Source organism: Tribolium castaneum, chromosome 7, assembly GCF_031307605.1.
Source record: "Tribolium castaneum strain GA2 chromosome 7, icTriCast1.1, whole genome shotgun sequence".
Taxonomy (NCBI): Eukaryota; Metazoa; Arthropoda; class Insecta; order Coleoptera; family Tenebrionidae; genus Tribolium; species Tribolium castaneum.
In genome coordinates, this window is record NC_087400.1 from 2515899 (window position 1) to 2543138 (window position 27240).

The 27240-nt window shown below is 30.3% G+C and overlaps 1 protein-coding gene across 2 annotated transcripts in view; it reads right to left on the reverse strand.

Annotated features, from left to right (window-relative positions):
• CenG1A (Centaurin gamma 1A) overlaps positions 1 to 27240 on the reverse strand; it is a 56348-nt gene that overhangs the window by 20112 nt on the left and 8996 nt on the right. The window contains exon 1 of one of the 2 annotated variants that reach the window (XM_064357779.1): positions 1628 to 1918. The exons of the other annotated variant lie outside the window; for it this stretch is intronic. Within the exon in view, the coding sequence (XP_064213849.1) occupies positions 1628 to 1844 (217 nt within the window). The 5' untranslated portion in view covers positions 1845 to 1918. Of the gene's footprint in view, positions 1 to 1627; positions 1919 to 27240 lie in introns of those variants that run through there. 2 annotated transcript variants of the gene reach the window in all.

Consider the following 27240-nt stretch of genomic DNA (forward strand, 5'->3'; position numbering starts at 1 on the left):
TGTGGCCATAATTACTTCCTGAATTCAAATTAAAGCGAAACCGTGTTAGGGCCCTTTGTTTATGGCGTTGCTAAGACAACCGCCCAAAATCTGTGGGCTTATTTAATTTATTCCCCCTCTGAATGAGATTTTGACAAGAAATTCGTTATCTGTCAATATGGAATGTGGAAACTTACACTGAAAAACTAGCCGTAAGTTCAAAAAATTCGAACTGTAAAAAAAAGGGCATTAAAAACTCAATTTTTGGTGCAAAAAATCGTTAAATTTTGTTAAATTAATTTTCAAAATTAAAGCAAAAAATTTAGTTTCAAAAACCAAAGTCAAAATTTGGAAAAAAGGCATTTGAAGCAAAATTTACCGTTTTCTGAACTAAATATGTTTCAGCTCCAAAATGATAAAAACAGCAAATTTTGACAATACTTTCCAAAAAAAAAACATATATTGGCTATTTTTTTAAATATTTTGAATTAGTTTATTTCCAAAACCAAATACAAAATTTCCAAAACAATATTTTTTTTTCAAAAAATCGTTTGCTTTGACTCCAATCTAAGCCAAAATTTACAAAAATCAAAATTTTATCGTTTTCTTTACTAAAAAAGCTTTAATTTTTTAAAAATAGCAACTTCCTTTCCAATGAACGAGTTGATTAGTTTGAAAATTCGTTATTAATTTAAATTTTACCGATTTGTATATTTTTCTCTTTAAGAAAAAAAACTTTGTACATAAGAATTTTCAGAAAAAGCGCAATTTTTCACTGCCTTGTTGTTGATTTCCTTCAAAATTCTCCACAATTATTTCAAAAAATCACTCAAAATTACTTTTGAAAAAAGTTCGGAAATTCTTCTCAGCGTATTTCTCGCAAAAAAATGTATAGATTCAGAAAAATTTTTAGTTCGGTTTTTAGTGTCTTTTCATCTTTTTTTCAAAATAATGAAACTCACTCCCTCTCTAAATTTGAGCCAAAATTTTTAAAAGTAATCTAATAAAGCTCAGCGTTTTCCGGAGTAATTTTTTTAATTGATCATTAACTCAAAAGTCAAAAATTTAAAATTTTGACCAAATTTTCTAACTAAAAAATGAAAATTCACGAATTATGATTATTTGGAAAATCCGGTCTCAAAAATTATATTTCCTCTGTTTATTCTTTTTTTTTAAACCCGTCACTAGTTGTTCAAAAAATGACTTCAAAATTACTGTTTTCAGAAAAATTTTGGTCAAAATTTTGAAAAATCATTCAAAGGAAGTTTTTAACGGTAATATTTTTTACTTCATTTCCTTTAAAAAATTTCAGTTACTAGTTAATTAGCCTCAAAATACACTTTTTTGAAAAATTGTTTTATTTTTTATTTTTGGTGTCCAAACAAAATTTAGTTTGAAAATATTTTTGTTAAACAAGAAAAAATTTGGCAATTTCCTTCACAATTTTTCCACTTGGTGCCAACTTCTCGCAATTTATTCTCACTCACATATCCACAAAACCACAAAATTTGGCACAAACACACACGTGACACCAATTTCTGCGTCGTTACAACCAACAGGTAGATAATAACCATCCTGGCGCTAACTTTCACCGATTTCCCTCGCAAAAAAACACACACCGGAGTGGCATCTCTATCCACACACTCACCGGACTTTCTTTTCTCCGGTAAGACCAACGACTTCGTTCTTTTCACCCTCAAAGAACGCCTCCGGATCGACCGGAGAAAACTTTCAGGCATTCGTTGAAATTTCGGCGTGTCTTGAGTTTTCCGTTCGGGCATTAGCCAATTTTTGACTGTTGTCATTGAAATTCCACGCGATTTTTTCGGTGTTATTGGCACCGTTTCACCTTTTAAATCCACCATCACGTGCACTTTTTATTCACCGGAGCGGCATTTTCGGGATAATACCGGAATCACTCGCGAGTTGAACGAGAGTAAAGTGTGTGGAGAGAAGTAGGGGAGCTGAGGTGCGTTTGTCCCCCTCTCTAGTAGGCGCAAAAACGCGTGCTGTGGACTGCGCATGCGCTTACAGCACGAGGCGAAGGCGAGGGAGGTGTTTAATAAACAACATAAGTATAAAAAACTTCAAATTGATTTTTATTTTCGTGCCAAAGTCGACGAAAGTTAGCACAAAATAAGTGTTTGATTAAAATTTCACTCATATTTTGCCATTTTTCAAAAATTTTTGAAATGAGACACATCCAACAAAAAGGCCAAAATAATATGACCTCGACCTTTATTTGTGATTTTTTTGGCCTCTTGTAGTGAAATTATGCCTGAAAATAAAAAAAAAGCAAAAAATTACATAGTTTCAGCTCAAAATAACGTAATTGTCGACGTAACTGAGCAATTTTTTGCAAAATTTCGCAAAAAAAAGAGTTATTGGCAAATAGGCACTCTAAAAATAGGCTCAAAATGCCACGAGTTTCGCTGTAATTTGATCATTTTTGACAAGATTTGACAAAATCAGGGAGTTTTTCACCCAAAAACATAAAATCTAACAAAAAAGACCAAAATAATGTCATTTTCAATTTTGCTCTGTGATTTTTTGGCGCGTTTTATAACAAAAAATTCGCGAAAAAATTGAGGTTCTCAATCAATTTCGCTGTGATTTAGTCATTTTTGAGAAAATTTCCCAAAATATGTGAGTTTCTTACTGAAAAACTCGAAAATAATGCTATTTTTTGGTTAAAAATTGTGCCTAATTCTCGAAAAATGTAAAAATAATGCCATTTACAAACTTGAATGATTAGTCTTAGGTCAATTTGAACAATATTTTGTATGAAAATCGAGCTTTCTAACTAAAAAATGTTCTTGAAAATTTTAAAAAGGCAAAATTAATGATTTTAAACTATTCATTAAAAATTGTTTGCCTAATTATTTGTGATTTTTTGGCCTCTTGTAGTGAAATCATGCCTGAAAGTCCAAAAAAAGCAAAAAATTATTTAGTTTTGGCTCAAAATAACGTAATTGTCGACGTAACTGAGCAATTTTTTGCAAAATTTCGCAAAAAAATGAGTTTACCGCAAAAAGGCACACCATAAATAAGCCCAAAATGTCATAAATTTCGCTGTAATTTGATCATTTTTGGCAAGATTTGACAAAATCAGGGAGTTTTTCACTCAAAAACATAAAATCTAACGAAAAAGACCAAAATAATGTCATTTTCAATTTTTCTCTGTGATTTTTTGACGCGTTTTATAACAAGGAATTCAAAAAAATTGAGTTTCTCAATCAATTTTGCTGTAATTTAGTCATTTTTTGAGAAAATTTCCCAAAATATGGCAGTTTCTCACTCCAAAACAATATTAATCTAACGAAAAACTCGAAAATAATGCTATTTTTTTGTTAAAAATTGCGCTTAATTCTCGAAAAATGTAAAAATAATGCCATTTACGAACTTGAATGATTAATTTTAGATCAATTTGAGCAATATTTTGTATGAAAATCGAGCTTTCTAAGTAAAAAATTTTCTTGAAAATTTGAAAAAGGCAAAGTTAATGATTTTAAACTATTCATTAAAAATTGTTTGCCTAATTATTTGTGATTTTTTGGCCTCTTGTAGTGAAATCATGCCTGAAAGTCCACAAAAAGCAAAAAATTATATAGTTTTGGCTCAAAATAACGTAATTGTCGACGTAACTGAGCAATTTTTTTGCAAAATTTCGCAAAAAATGAGTTTACCGCAAAAAGGCACACCATAAATAAGCCCAAAATTTCGAAAAAAAGTATCAAAATATCATCAATTTTTGAACACTTTTTTTTTAAAATAAGTGAGTTTTTCACACAAAAACAAAAGTAATCTATCGAAAAAAAAAACAAATCATGTCTTAAGTGATTTTTTGCCAACTTTGGCGAATTTTTAAACTTTTTGACTGAAAATTGTCTTTGAAAATTCTCGAAAAAAGGTAAAAATAATAAATTATTATATAATAAAATTATAAAAAATAACTTTTTTGTTTATTTATAAAATATTTTTCGGGAGAAATTTAGGAATTGAAAAAAACAATAATAATGAACAACAATAATTTTTGAGCTGTTTGACTAAAATTTCATAAAAAATTCTAAAGTCCGCTTGTTTGTTTTTACAAATAAAGTGTTATTATTATTATTATTATTATTATTATTATTATTATAAAAAGAATATCATTTTTAGATCGTTTTTAGCAAATTTTAAACAAAATTAGGTAATTTTTTCGGCCATATTTAGTCAATAATTTAAAAAAAAAATAAACAAAAATAATGATTTTTCAATAATTTTTTGCAAAAATAAAATAATTTGCAACTTACGTTGCTTACGTTCATATTATGAATAAGTTTCACTTTCAATTCAAGAAAAAAATTTTTCAGTTAACGATTCAATTTGCATTCCTATAAACCGATTAGTGTAAATTAGGTCATCGACGAAAGTTGAAATGCTTCACAGATTCGATTGTGTCATCATTTTTTTTTAAATTTGTGTACATTTTCTTTACCTTTATGATTTGTCTCGAATTAAAATTTTCCGTGAAAGTTAACTCAGATTACGTTCCAAGCATTCCCTTTCAAATTGTGGGTAATTCGATGAATTTGCAGGAAATTATTGCGTGTTTAAATTCTCGCAAAGTAACGCGAGATTTGAAATAACATTTCCCAGATATCTGAAGCCACTGTTTTGAAAAATATGAAATCTCACTAGACATCTAGTCCATGTATTAAAAATTCACCCTCAATGACTCGAAAAAAAGCCAGTCACGAATTTTCTTCTTGTTGTTTGTTGAACTCTCAGGTCAAACCTGCATTACAGAGAGCGATACAATCAAGACTCGAAATTCGTGACAGTGCTTCATGGTCCCTTAATTGCCCAATTAAGCCAAAATCACCACCTGGCCCTCGACCCTTTTCGGTGAAAAAACGCAGATTTTCGACCGCAAAACCGGAATTTTTGGTAAAAAATTCTTAAAACTTTTCGGGAACAAAGACTGGAAAACCGATTCCGGTTGTGGTTTCTCATACAAAGAACGATAATAAAACCATGAAACAAGTCGTAATTATTGCCAATGATCAAACAAGCAATTGATAACACTTATCTGACAGTAAACAGATTGTTTTTGGTCCAAATTTGCCCAAACAACTGTAAATGACGTAAAAAATACGAGGGCGTATTTTTTCCAAGAATTTATTTTCTCCGCGTTTTTTTGCAAAGTTGTCACAACCGGAAAATTCGGTTCCGGTTAACTCCGGGTTAAAATAATCACGGTTCTGATCGCAAACTTGCAAGTCATCAAATTAACTCGATTAAAAAAGGTTCATTGGACCGAAGAAAAAGGCAAGTTGTGATGTAATTTCTGATTCGTTGTGGTAAGAAAAAGGCCACACTTTGCCAATTGTTGGCATATGTTAGCAACAAGTCACACTCAATGGATTTTTAGTGGAACCGTTTTAGATGTGACACAGTAGATGATTTTGTTGGCTAAATTAACGGCCAAACCAACCCTAATTAATTGACCGCACGAGCAAAATCACTGACTTCCTGACATATGCAAACCGAAAAAAAAATTAAAATTAAATTCACCCTTTGAGTTTACACGCAACGTCCGAGTTGGCCATCTGTCAAATAGTGTTACCGCGAGATTAACCCAAAGGGTCACGTGGAGCGGAAACAGGGGCGGAATGAGGCACAAAACCAACAAATTAATACAATTTTTGAGATAAAGTAAAAAAACTAAAACGAAATATTTTTGGAAACTACAATAATTAAAAACTTTTATTTAACTTGCTTTGTTGTCTGTATGTCTGTTTCATTTTTTTGGGCCCAAATTTGAAAGGGTTCCTGTTGTCCCAATGAATTGAAATTTTGCATACTTACGTATGCATTCGTTTGTGGTTCCTTCCTTTTTTCTGATTTTAATTTTTTCGTGAATACTTCATTTTTATATATTTCATACGTATTTTTTATAAACAATTAACAAAGCAATTTTATCCCCGAGACGAAAACCGAGTGAAAAAAAAACTAAAGTACAGTATTGTGATTGTTTTTTTAAGCTTTTATTTAACTTGCTTTGTTGTATGTCTGTCTGTTTCATATTTTTGGGGCCAAATTTGAAAGGGTTCTCGTTGTCCCAATGAACTGAAATTTTGCATACTTACGTATGCAATCCTTTGTGGTTCCCTCCTTTTTTCTAATTTCAATTTTTTCGTGACCACTTCATTTTTATATATTTCATAAGTATTTTTTTAATAAATGGGTTAAACAATTAACAAAGCAATTTTTATCCCCGAGACGAAAACCGAGTAAAAAAAACTAAAGTACAGTATTGTGATTGTTTTTTTAAGCTTTTATTTAACTTGCTTTGTTGTATGTCTGTCTGTTTCATATTTTTGGGGCCAAATTTGAAAGGGTTCTCGTTGTCCCAATGAACTGAAATTTTGCATACTTACGTATGCAACCCTTTGTGGTTCCCTCCTTTTTTCTAATTTCAATTTTTTCGTGACCACTTCATTTTTATATATTTCATACTTATTTTTTTAATGAATGGGTTAAACAATTAACAAAGCAATTTTTATCCCCGAGACGAAAACCGAGTAAAAAAAACTAAAGTACAGTATTGTGATTGTTTTTTTAAGCTTTTATTTAACTTGCTTTGTTGTATGTCTGTCTGTTTCATATTTTTGGGGCCAAATTTGAAAGGGTTCTCGTTGTCCCAATGAACTGAAATTTTGCATACTTACGTATGCAATCCTTTGTGGTTCCCTCCTTTTTTCTAATTTCAATTTTTTCGTGACCACTTCATTTTTATATATTTCATACTTATTTTTTTAATGAATCGGTTAAATAATTAACAAAGTAATTTTTATCCCCGAGACGAAAACCAAGTGAAGAAACAAACTAAAGTACAGTATTGTGATTGTTTTTTTAAGCTTTTATTTAACTTGCTTTGTTGTTTGTCTGTCTGTTTTATATTTTTGAAGTCAAATTTGAAAGGGTTCCCGCTGTCCCAATGAACTGAAATTTTGCACACTTACGTATGCAATCCTTTGTGGTTCCCTCCTTTTTTCTAATTTCAATTTTTTCGTGACCACTTCATTTTTATATATTTCATACTTATTTTTTTAATGAATGGGTTAAACAATTAACAAAGCAATTTTTATCCCCGAGACGAAAACCGAGTAAAAAAAACTAAAGTACAGTATTGTGATTGTTTTTTTAAGCTTTTATTTAACTTGCTTTGTTGTATGTCTGTCTGTTTCATATTTTTGGGGCCAAATTTGAAAGGGTTCTCGTTGTCCCAATGAACTGAAATTTTGCATACTTACGTATGCAATCCTTTGTGGTTCCCTCCTTTTTTCTAATTTCAATTTTTTCGTGACCACTTCATTTTTATATATTTCATACTTATTTTTTTAATGAATCGGTTAAATAATTAACAAAGTAATTTTTATCCCCGAGACGAAAACCAAGTGAAGAAACAAACTAAAGTACAGTATTGTGATTGTTTTTTTAAGCTTTTATTTAACTTGCTTTGTTGTTTGTCTGTCTGTTTTATATTTTTGAAGTCAAATTTGAAAGGGTTCCCGCTGTCCCAATGAACTGAAATTTTGCACACTTACGTATGCAATCCTTTGTGGTTCCCTCCTTTTTTCTAATTTCAATTTTTTCGTGACCACTTCATTTTTATATATTTCATACTTATTTTTTTAATGAATGGGTTAAACAATTAACAAAGCAATTTTTATCCCCGAGACGAAAACCGAGTAAAAAAAACTAAAGTACAGTATTGTGATTGTTTTTTTAAGCTTTTATTTAACTTGCTTTGTTGTATGTCTGTCTGTTTCATATTTTTGGGGCCAAATTTGAAAGGGTTCTCGTTGTCCCAATGAACTGAAATTTTGCATACTTACGTATGCAATCCTTTGTGGTTCCCTCCTTTTTTCTAATTTCAATTTTTTCGTGACCACTTCATTTTTATATATTTCATACTTATTTTTTTAATGAATGGGTTAAACAATTAACAAAGCAATTTTTATCCCCGAGACGAAAACCGAGTAAAAAAAACTAAAGTACAGTATTGTGATTGTTTTTTTAAGCTTTTATTTAACTTGCTTTGTTGTATGTCTGTCTGTTTCATATTTTTGGGGCCAAATTTGAAAGGGTTCTCGTTGTCCCAATGAACTGAAATTTTGCATACTTACGTATGCAATCCTTTGTGGTTCCCTCCTTTTTTCTAATTTCAATTTTTTCGTGACCACTTCATTTTTATATATTTCATACTTATTTTTTTAATGAATCGGTTAAATAATTAACAAAGTAATTTTTATCCCCGAGACGAAAACCAAGTGAAGAAACAAACTAAAGTACAGTATTGTGATTGTTTTTTTAAGCTTTTATTTAACTTGCTTTGTTGTTTGTCTGTCTGTTTTATATTTTTGAAGTCAAATTTGAAAGGGTTCCCGCTGTCCCAATGAACTGAAATTTTGCACACTTACGTATGCAATCCTTTGTGGTTCCCTCCTTTTTTCTAATTTCAATTTTTTCGTGACCACTTCATTTTTATATATTTCCTAAGTATTTTTTTAATAAATGGGTTAAACAATTAACAAAGCAATTTTTATCCCCGAGACGAAAACCGAGTAAAAAAAACTAAAGTACAGTATTGTGATTGTTTTTTTAAGCTTTTATTTAACTTGCTTTGTTGTATGTCTGTCTGTTTCATATTTTTGGGGCCAAATTTGAAAGGGTTCTCGTTGTCCCAATGAACTGAAATTTTGCATACTTACGTATGCAATCCTTTGTGGTTCCCTCCTTTTTTCTAATTTCAATTTTTTCGTGACCACTTCATTTTTATATATTTCATACTTATTTTTTTAATGAATCGGTTAAATAATTAACAAAGTAATTTTTATCCCCGAGACGAAAACCAAGTGAAGAAACAAACTAAAGTACAGTATTGTGATTGTTTTTTTAAGCTTTTATTTAACTTGCTTTGTTGTTTGTCTGTCTGTTTTATATTTTTGAAGTCAAATTTGAAAGGGTTCCCGCTGTCCCAATGAACTGAAATTTTGCACACTTACGTATGCAATCCTTTGTGGTTCCCTCCTTTTTTCTAATTTCAATTTTTTCGTGACCACTTCATTTTTATATATTTCCTAAGTATTTTTTTAATAAATGGGTTAAACAATTAACAAAGCAATTTTTATCCCCGAGACGAAAACCGAGTAAAAAAAACTAAAGTACAGTATTGTGATTGTTTTTTTAAGCTTTTATTTAACTTGCTTTGTTGTATGTCTGTCTGTTTCATATTTTTGGGGCCAAATTTGAAAGGGTTCTCGTTGTCCCAATGAACTGAAATTTTGCATACTTACGTATGCAATCCTTTGTGGTTCCCTCCTTTTTTCTAATTTCAATTTTTTCGTGACCACTTCATTTTTATATATTTCATACTTATTTTTTTAATGAATCGGTTAAATAATTAACAAAGTAATTTTTATCCCCGAGACGAAAACCAAGTGAAGAAACAAACTAAAGTACAGTATTGTGATTGTTTTTTTAAGCTTTTATTTAACTTGCTTTGTTGTTTGTCTGTCTGTTTTATATTTTTGAAGTCAAATTTGAAAGGGTTCCCGCTGTCCCAATGAACTGAAATTTTGCACACTTACGTATGCAATCCTTTGTGGTTCCCTCCTTTTTTCTAATTTCAATTTTTTCGTGACCACTTCATTTTTATATATTTCCTAAGTATTTTTTTAATAAATGGGTTAAACAATTAACAAAGCAATTTTTATCCCCGAGACGAAAACCGAGTAAAAAAAACTAAAGTACAGTATTGTGATTGTTTTTTTAAGCTTTTATTTAACTTGCTTTGTTGTATGTCTGTCTGTTTCATATTTTTGGGGCCAAATTTGAAAGGGTTCCCGTTGTCCCAATGAACTGAAATTTTGCATACTTACGTATGCAATCCTTTGTGGTTCCCTCCTTTTTTCTAATTTCAATTTTTTCGTGACCACTTCATTTTTATATATTTCCTAAGTATTTTTTTAATAAATGGGTTAAACAATTAACAAAGTAATTTTTATCCCCGAGACGAAAACCAACTGAAGAAACAAACTAAAGTACAGTATTGTGATTGTTTTTTTAAGCTTTTATTTAACTTGCTTTGTTGTTTGTCTGTCTGTTTTATATTTTTGAAGTCAAATTTGAAAGGGTTCCCGCTGTCCCAATGAACTGAAATTTTGCACACTTACGTATGCAATCCTTTGTGGTTCCCTCCTTTTTTCTAATTTCAATTTTTTCGTGACCACTTCATTTTTATATATTTCCTAAGTATTTTTTTAATAAATGGGTTAAACAATTAACAAAGCAATTTTTATCCCCGAGACGAAAACCGAGTAAAAAAAACTAAAGTACAGTATTGTGATTGTTTTTTTAAGCTTTTATTTAACTTGCTTTGTTGTATGTCTGTCTGTTTCATATTTTTGGGGCCAAATTTGAAAGGGTTCTCGTTGTCCCAATGAACTGAAATTTTGCATACTTACGTATGCAATCCTTTGTGGTTCCCTCCTTTTTTCTAATTTCAATTTTTTCGTGACCACTTCATTTTTATATATTTCATACTTATTTTTTTAATGAATCGGTTAAATAATTAACAAAGTAATTTTTATCCCCGAGACGAAAACCAAGTGAAGAAACAAACTAAAGTACAGTATTGTGATTGTTTTTTTAAGCTTTTATTTAACTTGCTTTGTTGTTTGTCTGTCTGTTTTATATTTTTGAAGTCAAATTTGAAAGGGTTCCCGCTGTCCCAATGAACTGAAATTTTGCACACTTACGTATGCAATCCTTTGTGGTTCCCTCCTTTTTTCTAATTTCAATTTTTTCGTGACCACTTCATTTTTATATATTTCCTAAGTATTTTTTTAATAAATGGGTTAAACAATTAACAAAGCAATTTTTATCCCCGAGACGAAAACCGAGTAAAAAAAACTAAAGTACAGTATTGTGATTGTTTTTTTAAGCTTTTATTTAACTTGCTTTGTTGTATGTCTGTCTGTTTCATATTTTTGGGGCCAAATTTGAAAGGGTTCCCGTTGTCCCAATGAACTGAAATTTTGCATACTTACGTATGCAATCCTTTGTGGTTCCCTCCTTTTTTCTAATTTCAATTTTTTCGTGACCACTTCATTTTTATATATTTCCTAAGTATTTTTTTAATAAATGGGTTAAACAATTAACAAAGTAATTTTTATCCCCGAGACGAAAACCAACTGAAGAAACAAACTAAAGTACAGTATTGTGATTGTTTTTTTAAGCTTTTATTTAACTTGCTTTGTTGTTTGTCTGTCTGTTTTATATTTTTGAAGTCAAATTTGAAAGGGTTCCCGCTGTCCCAATGAACTGAAATTTTGCACACTTACGTATGCAATCCTTTGTTCCCTCCTTTTTTCTAATTTCAATTTTTTCGTGACCACTTCATTTTTATATATTTCCTAAGTATTTTTTTAATAAATGGGTTAAACAATTAACAAAGCAATTTTTATCCCCGAGACGAAAACCGAGTGAAAAAAAAAGTACAGTATTGTGATTGTTTTTTTTAAGCTTTTATTTAACTTGCTTTGTTATATGTCTGTCTGTTTCATATTTTTGGAGCCAAATTTGTAAGGGTTCCCGTTGTCCCAATGCATTGAAATTTTGCATACTTACGTAATCTGCGTGACAATGCAATCCTATGTAGTTCCCTACTTTTTTCTGATTTTAATGTTTTCGTGACCACTTTATTTTTATATATTTCATACGTATTTTTTTAATAAATCGGTTAAATAATTAACAAAGCAATTTTTATCCCCGTGACGAAAACCGAGTGAAAAAAAATAAAGTACAGTATTGTAATTGTTTTTTTAAGCTTTTATTTAACTTGCGTTGTTGTCTGTCTGTCTGTTTCATATTTTTGCGGCCAAATTTGAAAATTTGTAATGTTTTTGTAAATTTTATAAAACCCAAAGCTTTTATAAATTTTAAAATCCTAATTTGTAAGCAAAAATATTCTCCTCTGATAGAAAAACATTATTTTTTACTTTTTAGTGCATCTTTTAAATAAAAGCTTTTTTAAAAAAAAAAACCTTTTTTTTGTTTTTTTAACTGACTACCTTTAATTTTTCAAAAAAAAGTAGCAAAATTCAACGAAAAAACAAAATAATGTCATTCTCCCTGTGTTTTTGGCTAAAAATTGCCTTAAAATTCTCGAAAAATATAAAAATAATAACTGTAGTCACAATTTGGCACAATTTTCAGCTTCACTTCCATTGCAATTTCTGACATACTCATTAAATTTAGTCCAGAAATCGTCAAGCTTTGTAAGAATTTTTTACATTTAAAAGAAACAACTGTAACAACTTTTTACGCATATTTTGCTTGTTTTGAACCAAATGACATGCTTTTAAACAAAAATTTCTAAACAGAAATTACCAACCTAATATTTTTTACTCTTCTATTTTTTATATCATTTCCGTCAAGGTGTAAAATTTTGGAATGTGATTAAAATAATTATTCGATAATTGTTTTGTGGTTGTAATGCATTTAAGGCCCAAAATAATCCCCGTCAGGGCCCGTCCCTGTGCACGAAAGGGTGTTTTTTCACGCCTACATTCAGCTGCATTGAAAAAATTTATTCATGGCTTGTGTCACTTCAATCGCATAAATTCGTCCATTATCATCGCAAAATAATAGTATTTGTCGTCTTAGTGTTGGGAAGAATTGACGATAACGAGGCGGGACGTCCTTTCCACCCCTTGGGGGTCGCCCTAACCGGCGGGGTGTCTTGTAGGAAGATGCAACCTCTCATTATGCTTCCTTATTTACGAGATTTTTTATGAATTTTTCATGAGGCAAGTTTTCGGTGATTTCGGAGCGATTTTTACGGTTGTGCCCGGATTCAGTCGTGTGTATCTAACCTTCGGCCCTCGATGGACCAGATTTCTTCCTCTTCCGGATTGCTTAGCCTTTTATATTCTCTCGTGATCCGTTGAGACGACTCTCCCTTTCACAAACCCAATCTAAATGGGGGCTCTCTCCCCTCGATCTTTACCTGGCTCTGGCTCTCTCACACCTTGCCACCGTGCGAACACATTTCCGCGAAGAAAAAGCCGATTTTATTGCCGGCACGGCCACAAATCTTATCACAATTAGAAAAATAATTTTTAAGCAAGTCCGGAATTTTTTTTTTGGCAAAAACTGGAAGTTTGGCCATTCTGCTCGTTAACCTGGAGTTGGTTGTGTGCACTGACCCTCTGGAAGTTCGTCAAGATGGCTATTGTTTGTCCAAAAATGGGCACGTCAACTTTCTGACAGCTGGATCCTTCGTCATCCTCTAAACGTTACAAATATGCTATTGTAGCGCCAGTATTGTTCTACTTCTTTTCGGTTGATATTTATTTCGAGTTAATATAACAGAGTGAGTTTTTGATGGACTGTCAGATTCGATTACGGCGACTTTTTCTCACGTGCCACCCGGGAGAAGAGGGGCAAGATTAGCCCTATAATACGTTAAGACTCTATTACCAAACTCTAGACAATCAAGGACCAAAGTAAGATAAAATAATAAACAAAACTGAATTTTTTTTTATTAAATTTTCGATAATTTCAGGATATTTTATCAATTTTTGACTGTTTAAAAAAAGAAAAGATGTACAAACATGCCACTGAATCATAAAACACCAGTTTTTTGCAAAATTTCGCTAACCAGACAAAAAAGTCATGTGCTACTTGATTTAAATTGTCTTATATATTATCTTTTATATATATATAATAATCTTTTATATATAAATTATCTTATATATATATATATATATATATATATATATATATATATATATATATATATATATATAAGACGAAATAACAAACAAAACCGAAGATTTTTTTTATTAATTTTTTTGATAAATTCAGAATATTTTATCATTTTTTGACTGTTTAAAAAAGAAAAGATGTACAAACATGCCATTGAATCATAAAACACCAGTTTTTTTGTAAAATTCCGCTAACCAGACAAAAAACACCAAATCAGGGCGAAAACTGTTACAATCAAGTCACCTATGAAATTTGAATGTCATGTGCTGCTTGATTTAAATTGTGAATGCCGTCATAATGACAGATCCGTCAAAATAATGCAAAAGGCTTCGAATGCAAAAACGAATAAAGATTTGAATATATATATATATATATATATATCAGCTCAAAAATCGGCGCACCAACTCAATGGAGTGTGGTAGAGAATTGCTTACACATAAAGGTAAAAATAGTAAAAAATTCTTTTTATTAAAGTTATTGATAAATAACAAATTTTAAATAAATCATATGTGGCAACGTTGTCTAACAGTAGAGATCACAACTGAATTTGATCAACAATTAAAATAAATTATTTTTTAAATGGTTTCCTAGGAAATAATTCCCAGTGTTGGCACATCTACAAACTGTGATTTTTTTGATGAATTTTATTTTTTTTAAATACAAAAAACTGCTAAAGTCTGATAGGAAATTTAAAAATAATTATTCATCGTTTTGTTAGGGAACGATTACTTAGTGTGAAAAAACATTAAAAAATAATGAAAACTGAAGAAGTTTGTAGCTCCAGATTTTTAAAAATATGACTTTAGGAATTTTTTCAACATTTTTTCCGTAATCTGCACTTGCTTCTCAAATAACGTACCACTGAGTTGGTTTGGTGCGCCAGTTTTTGAGCACCCTGTATATATATATAGCATTATTTTGATGGATCTGTCATATATATATATATATATATATATATATATATATATATGTATATATATATATATGACAAAATAACAAACAAAACCGAAGATGTTTTTATAATTTTTTTGATGAATTCAGAGTATTTTATCATTTTTTGACTGTTTAAAAAAGAAAAGATGTACAAACATGCCACTGAATCATAAAACACCAGTTTTTTTGTAAAATTCCGCTAACCAGACAAAAAACACCAAATCAGGGCGAAAACTGTTACAATCAAGTCACCTATGAAATTTGAATGTCATGTGCTACTTGATTTAAATTGTGAATGCCGTCATATTGACAGATCCGTCAAAATAATGCAAAAGGCTTCGAATGCAAAAACGAACAAATATATGAAAAAAAAATATAATAATATATACTAAAAAAAATATAAAACACAAATCAAAACAAACTTTATTCTTGAAACAAGTTTGCAAAAAATTGAGTAAAAACATTTGACAGAGAAACTACAATTGTCATTTGGAAAAAGCGGCGCAATGTATTTGAATTTCATAGTCAACTTGATGAACAACCATTTTTGAACACACTGTATTTTTGTTTAAGCGGCCACTTTAGTCAAAAATTTCCAAATAAATTATGCAGAAAAATTGGACGTGTGTTTGTCAAAAATAAACCGAAAAACTTACGAGTTGTGTTGAAAATTACCTTTTTTAAGCAAGTTTTAGAATTAGTTACTGATATTTCTCAAAAAGCTTCGCTAAAGAGGAGCAAAGAATCACAAACACGGCTCAAAATTTTGTCAAAAATAAGCTAAAACCTAAAAACTACAAAAATGTTACAGACTGCACTCAATAATTTCGCTAAAAAAAAAAACAAAAAATAAAATAAAATCAATGAATCAAAAGCTGTCTTCTTATTGTCTTTTTCTTTTTTTTTCTTTCTTTCTTTCTTTTGCCTTTTTTTTCTTTCTTCTTTACTATATTTTTTATTACTTAAAATGAGTCTGTATAGCTTTTTCGTACGGTTTTGAAAGGTAGTTTCTGCCTTTTCTGATAATTTTTGAATAAAATTTTGGCACAAATAAAGCAAAAAAAAAACACTAGATAGTACAAAAATTGGATTTTTCGAGCGTTTAAGCAAATTTTTGAGTTACCCTAGCGAGATTTCGCCAAATCGGAACGACAAATAACAAAAATTGTTGCCTTTTCAGCACAAATCTCAAAAATAAACAAAACTTGCCAAATTAATCAGCGATTATTAAAACCAACTCATACAATTTTTCAGTCAAGAATTGACAAAATTTTTCAAAAATAAATCGAAAAACCAAGAATTTTTTAGCACTTTTCGCCAACAATTGGGTCCAAAATGTTGGATTAGAAAAAAATTGAACAAAGGCTCGTTTTTAGGCCCATGACAGTCGTTAAAACTAAAATATTGTCATTTTTTTCTGTAGACCGGTCCCTTAATAGAGAAATTCAATTCGTTGTGGTTTGGTCTAGGCGGTCAAAAAACCACCCTTTTATCTAGCCAAGTCCACTATGCTAATAGAATTTAGCTATTTATTAGCTCAGGTGTGGACCAGAACTTCTACTAACATTAAACGCCGATATTTTACTTCAATGTATCTAATTACGACAGAATAGTCATCTAATGGTCTCCGAACTAGTTCTGTAATTTATTTACTTGTTGGAAAAGGGAAAAATCGCGATGATTTATCGACCAACGATCTATCGTGGATTCAATTACAGTTAGATTGTTTTGTAGTGGAAGTCAGAGTTCAGTTCAAGCGATGAAAAAACTGTTACACCACGATTGATTTGAGCGAAAAATCTCGTCTGGCCAACCACTCCACAGAGTGAATTAAAATTACCATATGTTTTTGTATCATTTGCAATACAAGGCACAGCCAGCCTCTTCGCTACATTAACGTATACATTTAATAATTTTTTTTCTAATAAACCGGTTGCAAAAGATACACGAGTTTGTATTGAAATTTTATGATGTTGTTATTGCTACGTTTCGACCCTTCTCAATCCAAATTTCATTTAGCTGGGCACAAATATCAAGTGGCTCGCTCTACCGGTCATTTTTTTTTTCTTCTAGTAGTTTTTCCACCATATGCTCGCCTCACCCGAGGCGAAATTTTCGAAAAATTATTTACGTTGGTCGGCAATTTCACGCTCACAACCGCCACTTTCTTACCGGTTGACCAAAACGGCCGATACAATGCATTTATATTTATGAGACATGCACTTATTGTAAACACCACAAATGGTCGTGTTGCTATTGTCGAAGTGATTTATTCGAGACGAGGAGAGGAGACGCGATAATTACCCCAACCATGACCAACATAAATCAAAATTTAAACAGCACACCCAAAAATTAAATTAGTGACAGAAAAAAAATTTTTTGACACCAAAGATTCGTGTCAAATTTCTGTAAAATTCTTCGAAAAATCTATTCTATTTAAATGAGTTTCTGACCCGAAATTGGCTAAGAATTATTCAAGAAAAGTGATTTTGATTGAAGGTGACTATTTGTTACGTAGATAAGACGGAAAATTGCAATCAAACAATAAAACAAATAACATAAACAAACAAACAATAAATAACTCGATTTTTCAACATTTTAACATATGTGTATCTCGAAAAATGAATTTCTTGTTATTTATAAAGCTTTTTTTCCTAAATATTTATATATTTTTCTTAAATGGTGAAATGTTGTAATTTGCATTTTTTGTAGTAATTTTATTTACCTAAAAACACAAATTCAAACTTTAACAAAGCTTTTTTTGACAAAAAAAAATTCTCAACTAACATTTTTGCGTATTTTTCAGCGTTTTCAAGTCAATTTTGGCATATTTCGACTACATTATATAACTACTCTTTAAAAGGAAACATATTTTCTATCTATTTCCTATTCCATTTAAATGAGTTTCTGACTCGAAATTGGCTAAGAATGATTCAAAAAAAGTGATTTTGATTGAAGGTGACTATTTGTTACGTAGATAAGACGGAAAATTGAATTAAACAAATGCAAAATGGGAAAATCATTAAAAAGCTTCAAAACAAAATCACAAAATTACAATAAAAAACTAAATAATTCGATTTTTCGACATTTCAACACATATGTATCTAGAAAAATGAATTTCTTATTATTTATAAAGCTTTTTTTTCCTAAATAGTTATATATTTTTCTTAAATGGTGAAATGTTGTAATTTGCATTTTTTGTAGTAATTTTATTTACCTAAAAACACAAATTCAAACTTTAACAAAGCTTTTTTTGTCAAAAAAAAAATTCTCAATTAACATTTTTGCGTATTTTTCAGCGTTTTCAAGTCAATTTTGGCATATTTCGACTACATTATCTATTTTCTATTCCATTTAAATAAGTTTCTGACTCGAAATTGGCTAAGAATGAGTGATAGAAGTACTTAGTTTCTATCTATATTCCTAAACAATAAATTTTAATTTATTTCAGCCAAAAGCGACGATGTAATTGAATTTCTGGCTCAAAAACGTGGTAAATTTCACGTAAAAAGCTAAATACAACAATTTTTCGGTTTATTTTTGGCTAAATTTCGTTCACAATCTTTCAGAAAAAGTTTTGAGTTTTCTTTTGGGAATTTTTGCGTTTCTGGTTAATGCCAAAGCGACTGGGACTAATTTGACTTAATTTTGGTTTCATTAAAAATGCGAATTTTTACGCAACTGGGAGATTTTCCAGTTTATTTTTGGCAAAATTTCGCCTAAAAACCGTCAGAACAAGCAAAAATTGGTTTACTTTAGATTTAACTTGGTAGTATTTTTGAGTTTTGAAGCAAAAACTTGCTTATACGCTCATAATTTTTCCAAAAAGTGCGTAATTCTGAAATTTTTATTAACCCACCTGTTGAGAACCACTGTGTGTCTTATGGAAGTCAGTTAATTTTTTCATTAAATAAAATGGAGATGGTGGCGTACGGGCGTTTTGAGAATTTTTCAAAATTGAGGCTAACATGTTTACTTGTGTGGGAGATTCGAATCCCGGCCCTGGCAAAAAAATTTTTTTCGAAAAATTTAATAACAAAAAAATTGAAATAGAAGAATAACGTAGTGGACCAACAAGTTAATTTACCACTGCTGTTTTCACAATAATATTAAAATTTACGCCAATTTTAATAATTCTAGTTCAGCAGTTCTCAAAATTTGGGACTTTAATTTCAGAACGAGTTTTTGGTAAAACTATGCATTTTTGATTTACATAAATTTTGCTCAATCGATTTGTCTTGCCTTCCTCTATCTACCTTTAAATTTTTGCTAAACCATAAAAGTAACATAATTTTTAATATATTTGTGGCTTTTCTCAAAATTATGCGAAAAAATCTGTAAAATAGTCCAAAACAAAGCAATTTTAAGCTAAAATAATGTTTTTTTGGCTCATTTCAAGGCTTACTTATTATTATGGAACCAAAAATTTGCTAAATCGTTTTATGGTTAAACTATAATTTTGTAAAAAATCGTAAATCAAAAAAAAAACAATCAGACGTATTTATCGACCACTTTCGTCCAGATTGAGTCATCATACAGCCTTGATAAACATCAGAGACACCCCCGAGATCTCGATTTTCGAGGGGTTGTAATTATATCGTCCTGACTCATCCCCTAATCTCGAAAAAACGAGAATTTTTCTTAATGCATGAGTCAGTCGATCTTTTGGTAGCACAGCATCCCTTCAAAGCCAGGTAACAGCCCTGGATCAATTACATACGCAATTTTCGTGCCGTATTGTGAGAAAAGGGTTCCAGGTGGTGAGATTTGAACGAATTACTCGCTCCAAGAGCTAGAAAATGTCTCGAGAGTTTGTGATTGATTCGCATTGTTTGAATGGAACCCCCGCGTTCTTGTGGCGCATTATTTCACTCCCTAGCACGTGGCGTTTATTAACTGGGGTGAACTTTGCAGAACAAATTTTGTGACGAAACAAAAAAAAATTTTAAAATTTTTTTCTTAAAAAAATTCGAACAAGTTGCTGCCACTGCACTTGATTGATCGAAGCGGACGTTCGTACAAAGAAGGGACATTTCGTATGCACCACCATACAATAGCAACTACTTGACGTCTCACACTTGGTATTTGACTAGGATTAATATACTTTATGGCACGAGAACCGCCTTAGCAGGATATAATCCTCTATTTCACTACGCTATGCAAAAACTCATTTCTATGCAGAACAATGTGCAATGAAGCAAAACCAAAAAGTTTGTTTGATGTTTTCAAGCCGCGAGCTTTTTACAAACAAGTTCACTGCGTTTTTAAATCACCCTTCGTACGAAGGGGATGAATTTGTCTAGTGTGCTGAGTACAGTTTCGCTATTTTTTTTCCTCGATCAAATAAAAGGTGTAAAGCTGAAGTAATGTGATTTAATACGATTTAATCCTTCTATTATATGTTATGTCCAACGCGGGCAGATGGCGCACGTCAACCCACTGACCACTATAATAGTAACATAAAAAAACAATACTAAAATGGGAAAGTTCCGTAAATGCGAGTTATGTAAGATAGTAGTTCGAGTTGATTGCTGTTCTCAACTGGTGCGTAACTTCACCTGTTGTTTCCTTAAAGCTACAAGTGTAACGGTAGCTAATTTTAGACTTGTTTGAGTAAAAAAAAACGATAAAACTGACGGAATTTGGGCCAGGGTTGCGCAAAAATTAGCACAAAAAGCGGGTTTACAGCACAAATAAATAATAAAAAACCAAAAAAAAAATTTTGATTGAAGGTGACTATTTGTTACGTAGATAAGACGAAAAATTGCAATCAAACAAATGCAAAATGAGAAAATCACTAACAAGCTTCAAAAGAATAATAAAAAACTAAATAACTTGATTTTTCAACATTTTAACACATATGTACCTAGAAAAATGAATTTCTTATTATTTATTAAGCTTTTTTTTCTTCTAAATATTTATATATTTTTCTTAAATGGTCAAATGTTTTGTAGTTTTTCATTTCTTTGCGTCTTAAGTTTAAAACGTGATCTCGTACATACCTAAAAACATAAATTCAAACTTAAAAAAACCTTTTTTTGACAAAAAAATTATCAATTAATATTTTTGCCTATTTTTCAAGTCAATTTTGGCATATTTCGACTACATTATATAATTACTCTATAAAAGGAAACATATTTTCTTGTTATGTGAATGAAAATACTTATAAAAACGTGAAATATTTGACAAAAAAAATTCTCAACTAGCATTTTTGTGTATTTTTCACCGTTTTCAAGTCAATTTTGCATCTTTCGACTACATTATATAATTACTCTTTAAAAGGAAACATATTTTCTTGTTATATGAATGAAAATACTTACAACAACATGAAATATTTGACAAAAAAAAATCTCAAATAACATTTTTGTGTATTTTTCACCGTTTTCAAGTCAATTTTGCATCTTTCGACTACATTATATAATTACTCTTTAAAAGGAAACATATTTTCTTGTTATATGAATGAAAATACTTATAAAAACGTGAAATATTTGACAAAAAAAATTCTCATTAACATTTTTGTGTATTTTTCACCGTTTTCAAGTCAATTTTGCATCTTTCGACTACATTATATAATTACTCTTTGTTATGTGAATTAAAATAATTATAAAAACGTAATATATTTTCAATATATAAATTAAAGCGCACTCTACATACGCATTGACTTATTTTACAGATTCCTTTACCCAATGTTGGGTATAGAATCCTGTATTGGCTTCGACGCGCCCCCTCTTGAACAATAGCTGGAAGAGTGATGTTAGCCAAGCCCTAAACCATCCGTTACAGAACCGGCAACCTAATTTAAATTCGCTATTTACATCACAAAAAAACCACCTACATTCCACAACAAAAAACACATATTTTATAATTATTATGCAAACGATTTTATAACATTTTCCTCCCACACTCGATCAATACAAACGGCGCCATAGATTCTCGCATTTATTTCCATTATTACGACGCATTTCAATCAAGCGCACAGATTAATTAATTTCAGTTTAGTTGCGACAGGAATTAGTTAAATTAGCATTCCGGAGATGAACCAAATCACACTCGGAGGTGTTTCCAATTTAACACTTTATTGATTTATTTCCGATTTGTAGCAACAGGCAACTAGTAAATTGAAAAGTTTTGTCAAAAGGTTTCACCGTTTCAAGTTTAAAACACCACTTAACCTCGTGTTACACTTTTACGAATTCTTTCGCTTCGCTAGCATTTCCATAAGGATCATCCCTCCATTTTGTCGCACGTGAGCGAAATTAAAATGGCCGAAACGAAAAACCTTCCATTAATATTAATAATAATAAAAATATATATTGAAACGGAGCGAAAAATCCAGTAAAAGAAGTAAAAATGTTGGGTTATTATTACGCTCACGATTCGGGTAATCACTCATGCGATAAATAAAATATTTTAAATTATTTTTAGGACACGTAACGCGTGACTCCGTTATTTGGGTTCAACGACAAACAAAATAAATAAAAACAACACTTACGTCCACCATTCGTTTGAAATATATAGTTTCGTTACCTGCGTAAGAATTACCCTGTATTTGGAAGGGTCAATGTGTGAATAACCCTGTATTTAAAAAAAAATTAATGATGCCGTTTTTTCACCTATTTAATTATCCCATCGTAAGTGAATGTCGCCGTAAATGAGAAAATAAAAAAAAAATAAAAAAAGTTAACATCCCCCCTTAAAATCGGTAAATTTTTAAAGTGTCTCAAAATCGAATGAAATCTATTCTATCTCTCGAAAACTGTAAGACTTAGAGCAACGAACAAAAATCCATCTCATAGCGCTTATTTTTATCTATTTTTTCGTCTAAACCCGGAGCCGCTCCGGGCAACGGTTCCGGCTACAGAGGCGATCAAAGTTTTTCACTAAAAAAATTCATAAAAAAAAAACTAAAAGTCGTAGAGCAATGCGGTTTGTTCGATTGAATTCTACGGCTCATTTTACATAATATATCAATTTTTCACAAGAATTAAAAATTTAAAAATTTTTGCCTAAATTTAGGGTGGCCATTTGTCATAGTGAAAAATTTTATTCATTAAAAAAATTCATAACTCGAAAACTAAAAGTCGTAGAGCAATGCGGTTTGTTCCATTGAATTCAGCGGCTCATTTTCTGTATTATACCAACTTTTCACGAGATTTAAAATTTTCAATTTTTTTGCTAAAATTTCTTGAGTAATACTTACCTTCAAAGAGGTGAAAAAAAATTTTTTTTTAACTCACTCCAGTAAATTTTTATGGACTTCTACATGTCTTAACAATCCACAAAAGTTGTTAAAAGTCCACAAAAAGTCCATATGTTCGATTTTTTGATGTTTGATTTTTTCAATTTTCGTCGCAAATTTTGTCGATTTTCGGTACCCGGAACATTTCTCGAGCAATAGCTTCGGAACTATCAGAGATAACTCCATGAAGTGTATCATCGTTGGAATGCTCTTTAAATTGTCTATTTTTTTCAAAAAAAATTATTGTTCTCCGACTAATAGTTTTCGAGCAAATTGGAGACAAATGCAAAATTTGGTAAAATTTTAAAAAATTCATAACTAAAAAACTATTGGGAATTTGGCAATTTTCTTGATGCCAATCGATTCCCCGGATCATTTTGCATAGGTGTGGATCAAAATAGTTCCACTTTTTAGAATAGTTTAGCCGTAATTGAGAAAATCAAAAAAAAAAAAAAAGTTAACACCCCCCCCTTAGAAATCGGTTAATTTTTAAAGTGTCTCAAAATCAAATGAAATCTATTCTATCTTATAGATTTTGATGTGCTCTTTCCGACAACATTTACTTCCACCATTCGTTTAAAATATATAGTTTTATACCTGCGTAAGAATTACCCTGTAATTGCAAGGGTCAATGTGTGAATAACCCTGTATTTAAAAAAAATAATGATGCCGTTTTTTCACCCATTCAATTATCCCATCTAAGTGAATGTCAAAGGTGCGATAATCTCCCGATCTGAACCGAACACAAAACGGAAATAAATCACAAACAAACAATTTAACAATTTCCCAAGCGAAACGCCATTTTCATGCAAATTTCGTAAATAAACTCAATTCCGGAGCTACTTTGAATGACAAAAGAAGGGGCGAGAAAAATTATCGACTTGTACTTACGACTAAATAAATATTTGATGAAAAAAAAACGAAAATTATGACTAGAAAACTAGAAATTTTTCTGTGCTTTTTTTTGGGTTCGATAAACTCGAGTGACACTCTCCCCTAAATGCTAAAATCCGCCGCACGATGACATTTAGGAGGAATTCTCGGTCTAAATTTAAACATTCCACGAGCGCGGATTATGTATGTGCAAGTTTCAATGGGTGTTTTTCAACCCTTGAAAAGAGGGTGAAACAGTAGGAGGAAGTGTTTAGTGGCAATCAAGGGTTTGATGTAGGTCTTGGCAGTTATGTTTAGTGTTTTGAATGACAATAGAGTTTTCTACTTCGTTAACTTGGTTTCGGGTTTATTGCAGAGTAATCTAGTTAGAGTTGCGTCATTTGTTTGGTTATGAAAGTGAAGAGTAGGAAATTTGCTGATTGCTTGATCTATTTCTAAATGTAGCAAATTCAGTTTCTCAATTTAAATACCATGGATTTTTCATTATTTGGAGGTCTAATCAAGAAACACAGCCCTTTTTCTTTTTTTTTTCTTAGTTACCTTTTTTGGGTAACTTTGCCCACGAGTTTTAATTTAAAAAAATACAAATTGTCCTATACTTATTTCACAGTTTAAAATAAAGAATATTTGTATCTACGTTTTTTCTTTCTGAAGAAGGGCTGGGAAAATTTTGGGACCGTTTTTGAATAACATTTTCCTTTTTTTTTGTTATTTCTTTAAGTGTGTTTTATATCCGGTTTAGACAAGAAACTTTTTTTGCTAAAGTAGCCATTATTGGTTATATTTTGACATTAAGATAATTTTTTTATCAATCGGTGCCATTTTTGGGTAACTTACGTACCATACAATGTTCAATTTTTATTAAAAATATAAAAATGCGTAGTCCTGTTTGTTAATTTTTGCAGCTTAAAATTAAAAAATATTTTTGCAGTGCCATTTTTGTTGTTTTTAAAGCATTTTCCGACTTTTTTCGTTTTGAAGTCTCAATGCTTCCTGTTTGTAATCTTTACAGTTTAAAATACAATTTTTTTTCCCAAAGTCACCTTTGTTGGGTAACTTTAGACGTTTTTGATCAAGAAAATAATACAATTTTTAAATTATTCTTACTTTAGTTTAAAAAAAAAAACAAAAAAATTAGCGCAAAAAATGGCACTGAGGTCCATTTTACCATTTTTGTCTTATTTTGAACTTCACAAAAACTACATCTCCTGTCCTACTTTTCAACTGAGAATTTCTAAAATGCCATTTTCTCATACTTAAACAATATATGAAACAAAATAATATTTTCGAAGTGCCATTTTATTTTAAATTTTTTGTTCAGTTTTCAAAGCATTTTCCGTCTGTTTTCGTTTTCAAGCCTTAATGACCGAACATAGTCCTTCTGATTCCTGTTTGTAATCATTCCAGTTTAAAGTACACTTTCTTTTCCTAAAGTTACCATTTTTGGGTAACTTTTGACGTTTTTGACCAAGAAAATAATACAATTTTTTAATTATTCTTACTTCAGTTTAAGAAAAAAAAGCAAAAATATAAAAATATTAGCGCAAAAATGTCACTTTGAGGCCCATTTTACCATTTTTGTCTTATTTTAAACTTCACAAAAATTAAATCTCCTGATTTACTTATCAGTTGAGAATTTCTAAAATGCCATTTTTTCATATTTATAACATAATATGAAACAAAATAATATTTTCAAAGTGCCATTTTTTTTAAATTTTTTGTTCAGTTTTCAAAGCATTTTCCGTCTGTTTTCGTTTTCAAGCCTTAATGACCGAACATAGTCCTTCTGATTCCTGTTTGTAATCATTCCAGTTTAAAGTACACTTTCTTTTCCTAAAGTTACCATTTTTGGGTAACTTTTGACGTTTTTGACCAAGAAAATAATACAATTTTTTAATTATTCTTACTTCAGTTTAAGAAAAAAAAAGCAAAAATATAAAAATATTAGCGCAAAAATGTCACTTTGAGGCCCATTTTACCATTTTTGTCTTATTTTAAACTTCACAAAAATTAAATCTCCTGATTTACTTATCAGTTGAGAATTTCTAAAATGTCATTTTTTCATACTTAAAACATAATATGAAACAAAATAATATTTTCGAAGTGCCATTTTTGTGAAAATTTTTGTTAATTTTTTAAAGTATTTTCCGTCTTTTTTCGTTTTGAAAGTCTTGATGTCCAACCATAGTCTTCCTGCTTACAATTTTTTTTTCAAAGTTACCATTATTGGGTAACTTTTCATGCCATTGACTAAGTAAATACATTTTTTTTGTAAAAAATGTCGTTTTAAACAAACAAATTTTCTCCTTCCTGTATTTTACCCTAAAGTTACCATTTTTTCACCAAGGAAATAATACAATTTTTGAATTATTCTTACTTCAGTTTAAGAAAAAAAAAACAAAAGTATAAAAATATTAGCGCAAAAATGGCACTTTGAGGCCCATTTTACCATTTTTGTCTTATTTTACCTTCACAAAAATTAAATCTCCTGACCTACTTATCAGTTGAGAATTTCTAAAATGCCATTTTTTCATATTTATAACATAATATGAAACAAAATAATATTTTCGAAGTGCCATTTTTTTTAATTTTTTGTTCAGTTTTCAAAGCATTTTCCGTCTGTTTTCGTTTTCAAGCCTTAATGACCAAACATAGTCCTTCTGATTCCTGTTTGTAATCATTCCAGTTTAAAGTACACTTTCTTTTCCTAAAGTTACCATTTTTGGGTAACTTTTGACGTTTTTGACCAAAAAAATAATACAATTTTTGAATAATTCTTACTTCAGTTTAAGAAAAAAAAAGCAAAAATATAAAAATATTAGCGCAAAAATGGCACTTTGAGGCCCATTTTACCATTTTTGTCTTATTTTCAACTTCACAAAAATTAAATCTCCTGACCTACTTATCAGTTGAGAATTTCTAAAATGCCATTTTTTCATATTTATAACATAATATGAAACAAAATAATATTTTCGAAGTGCCATTTTTGTGAAAATTTTTGTTAATTTTTTAAAGTATTTTCCGTCTTTTTTCGTTTTGAAAGTCTTGATGTCCAAACACAGTCTTCCTGCTAACAATTTTTTTTCCAAAGTTACCATTGTTGGGTAACTTTTCATGCCACTGACTAAGTAAATAATTTTTTTTTGTAAAAAATGTCGTTTTAAACAAACAAATTTTCTCCTTCCGGTATTTTACCCTAAAGTTACCATTTTTTCACCAAGGAAATAATACAATTTTTTAATTATTCTTACTCCAGTTAAAAACAAAGTCAAAAACAAAAAGGAATATTAGCGCAAAAATTGGTACTTGAAGGTCCATTCTACCAAAAACAAAAACGAAATCTCCTGTTTTACTTATCAAATGAAAATTTCTAA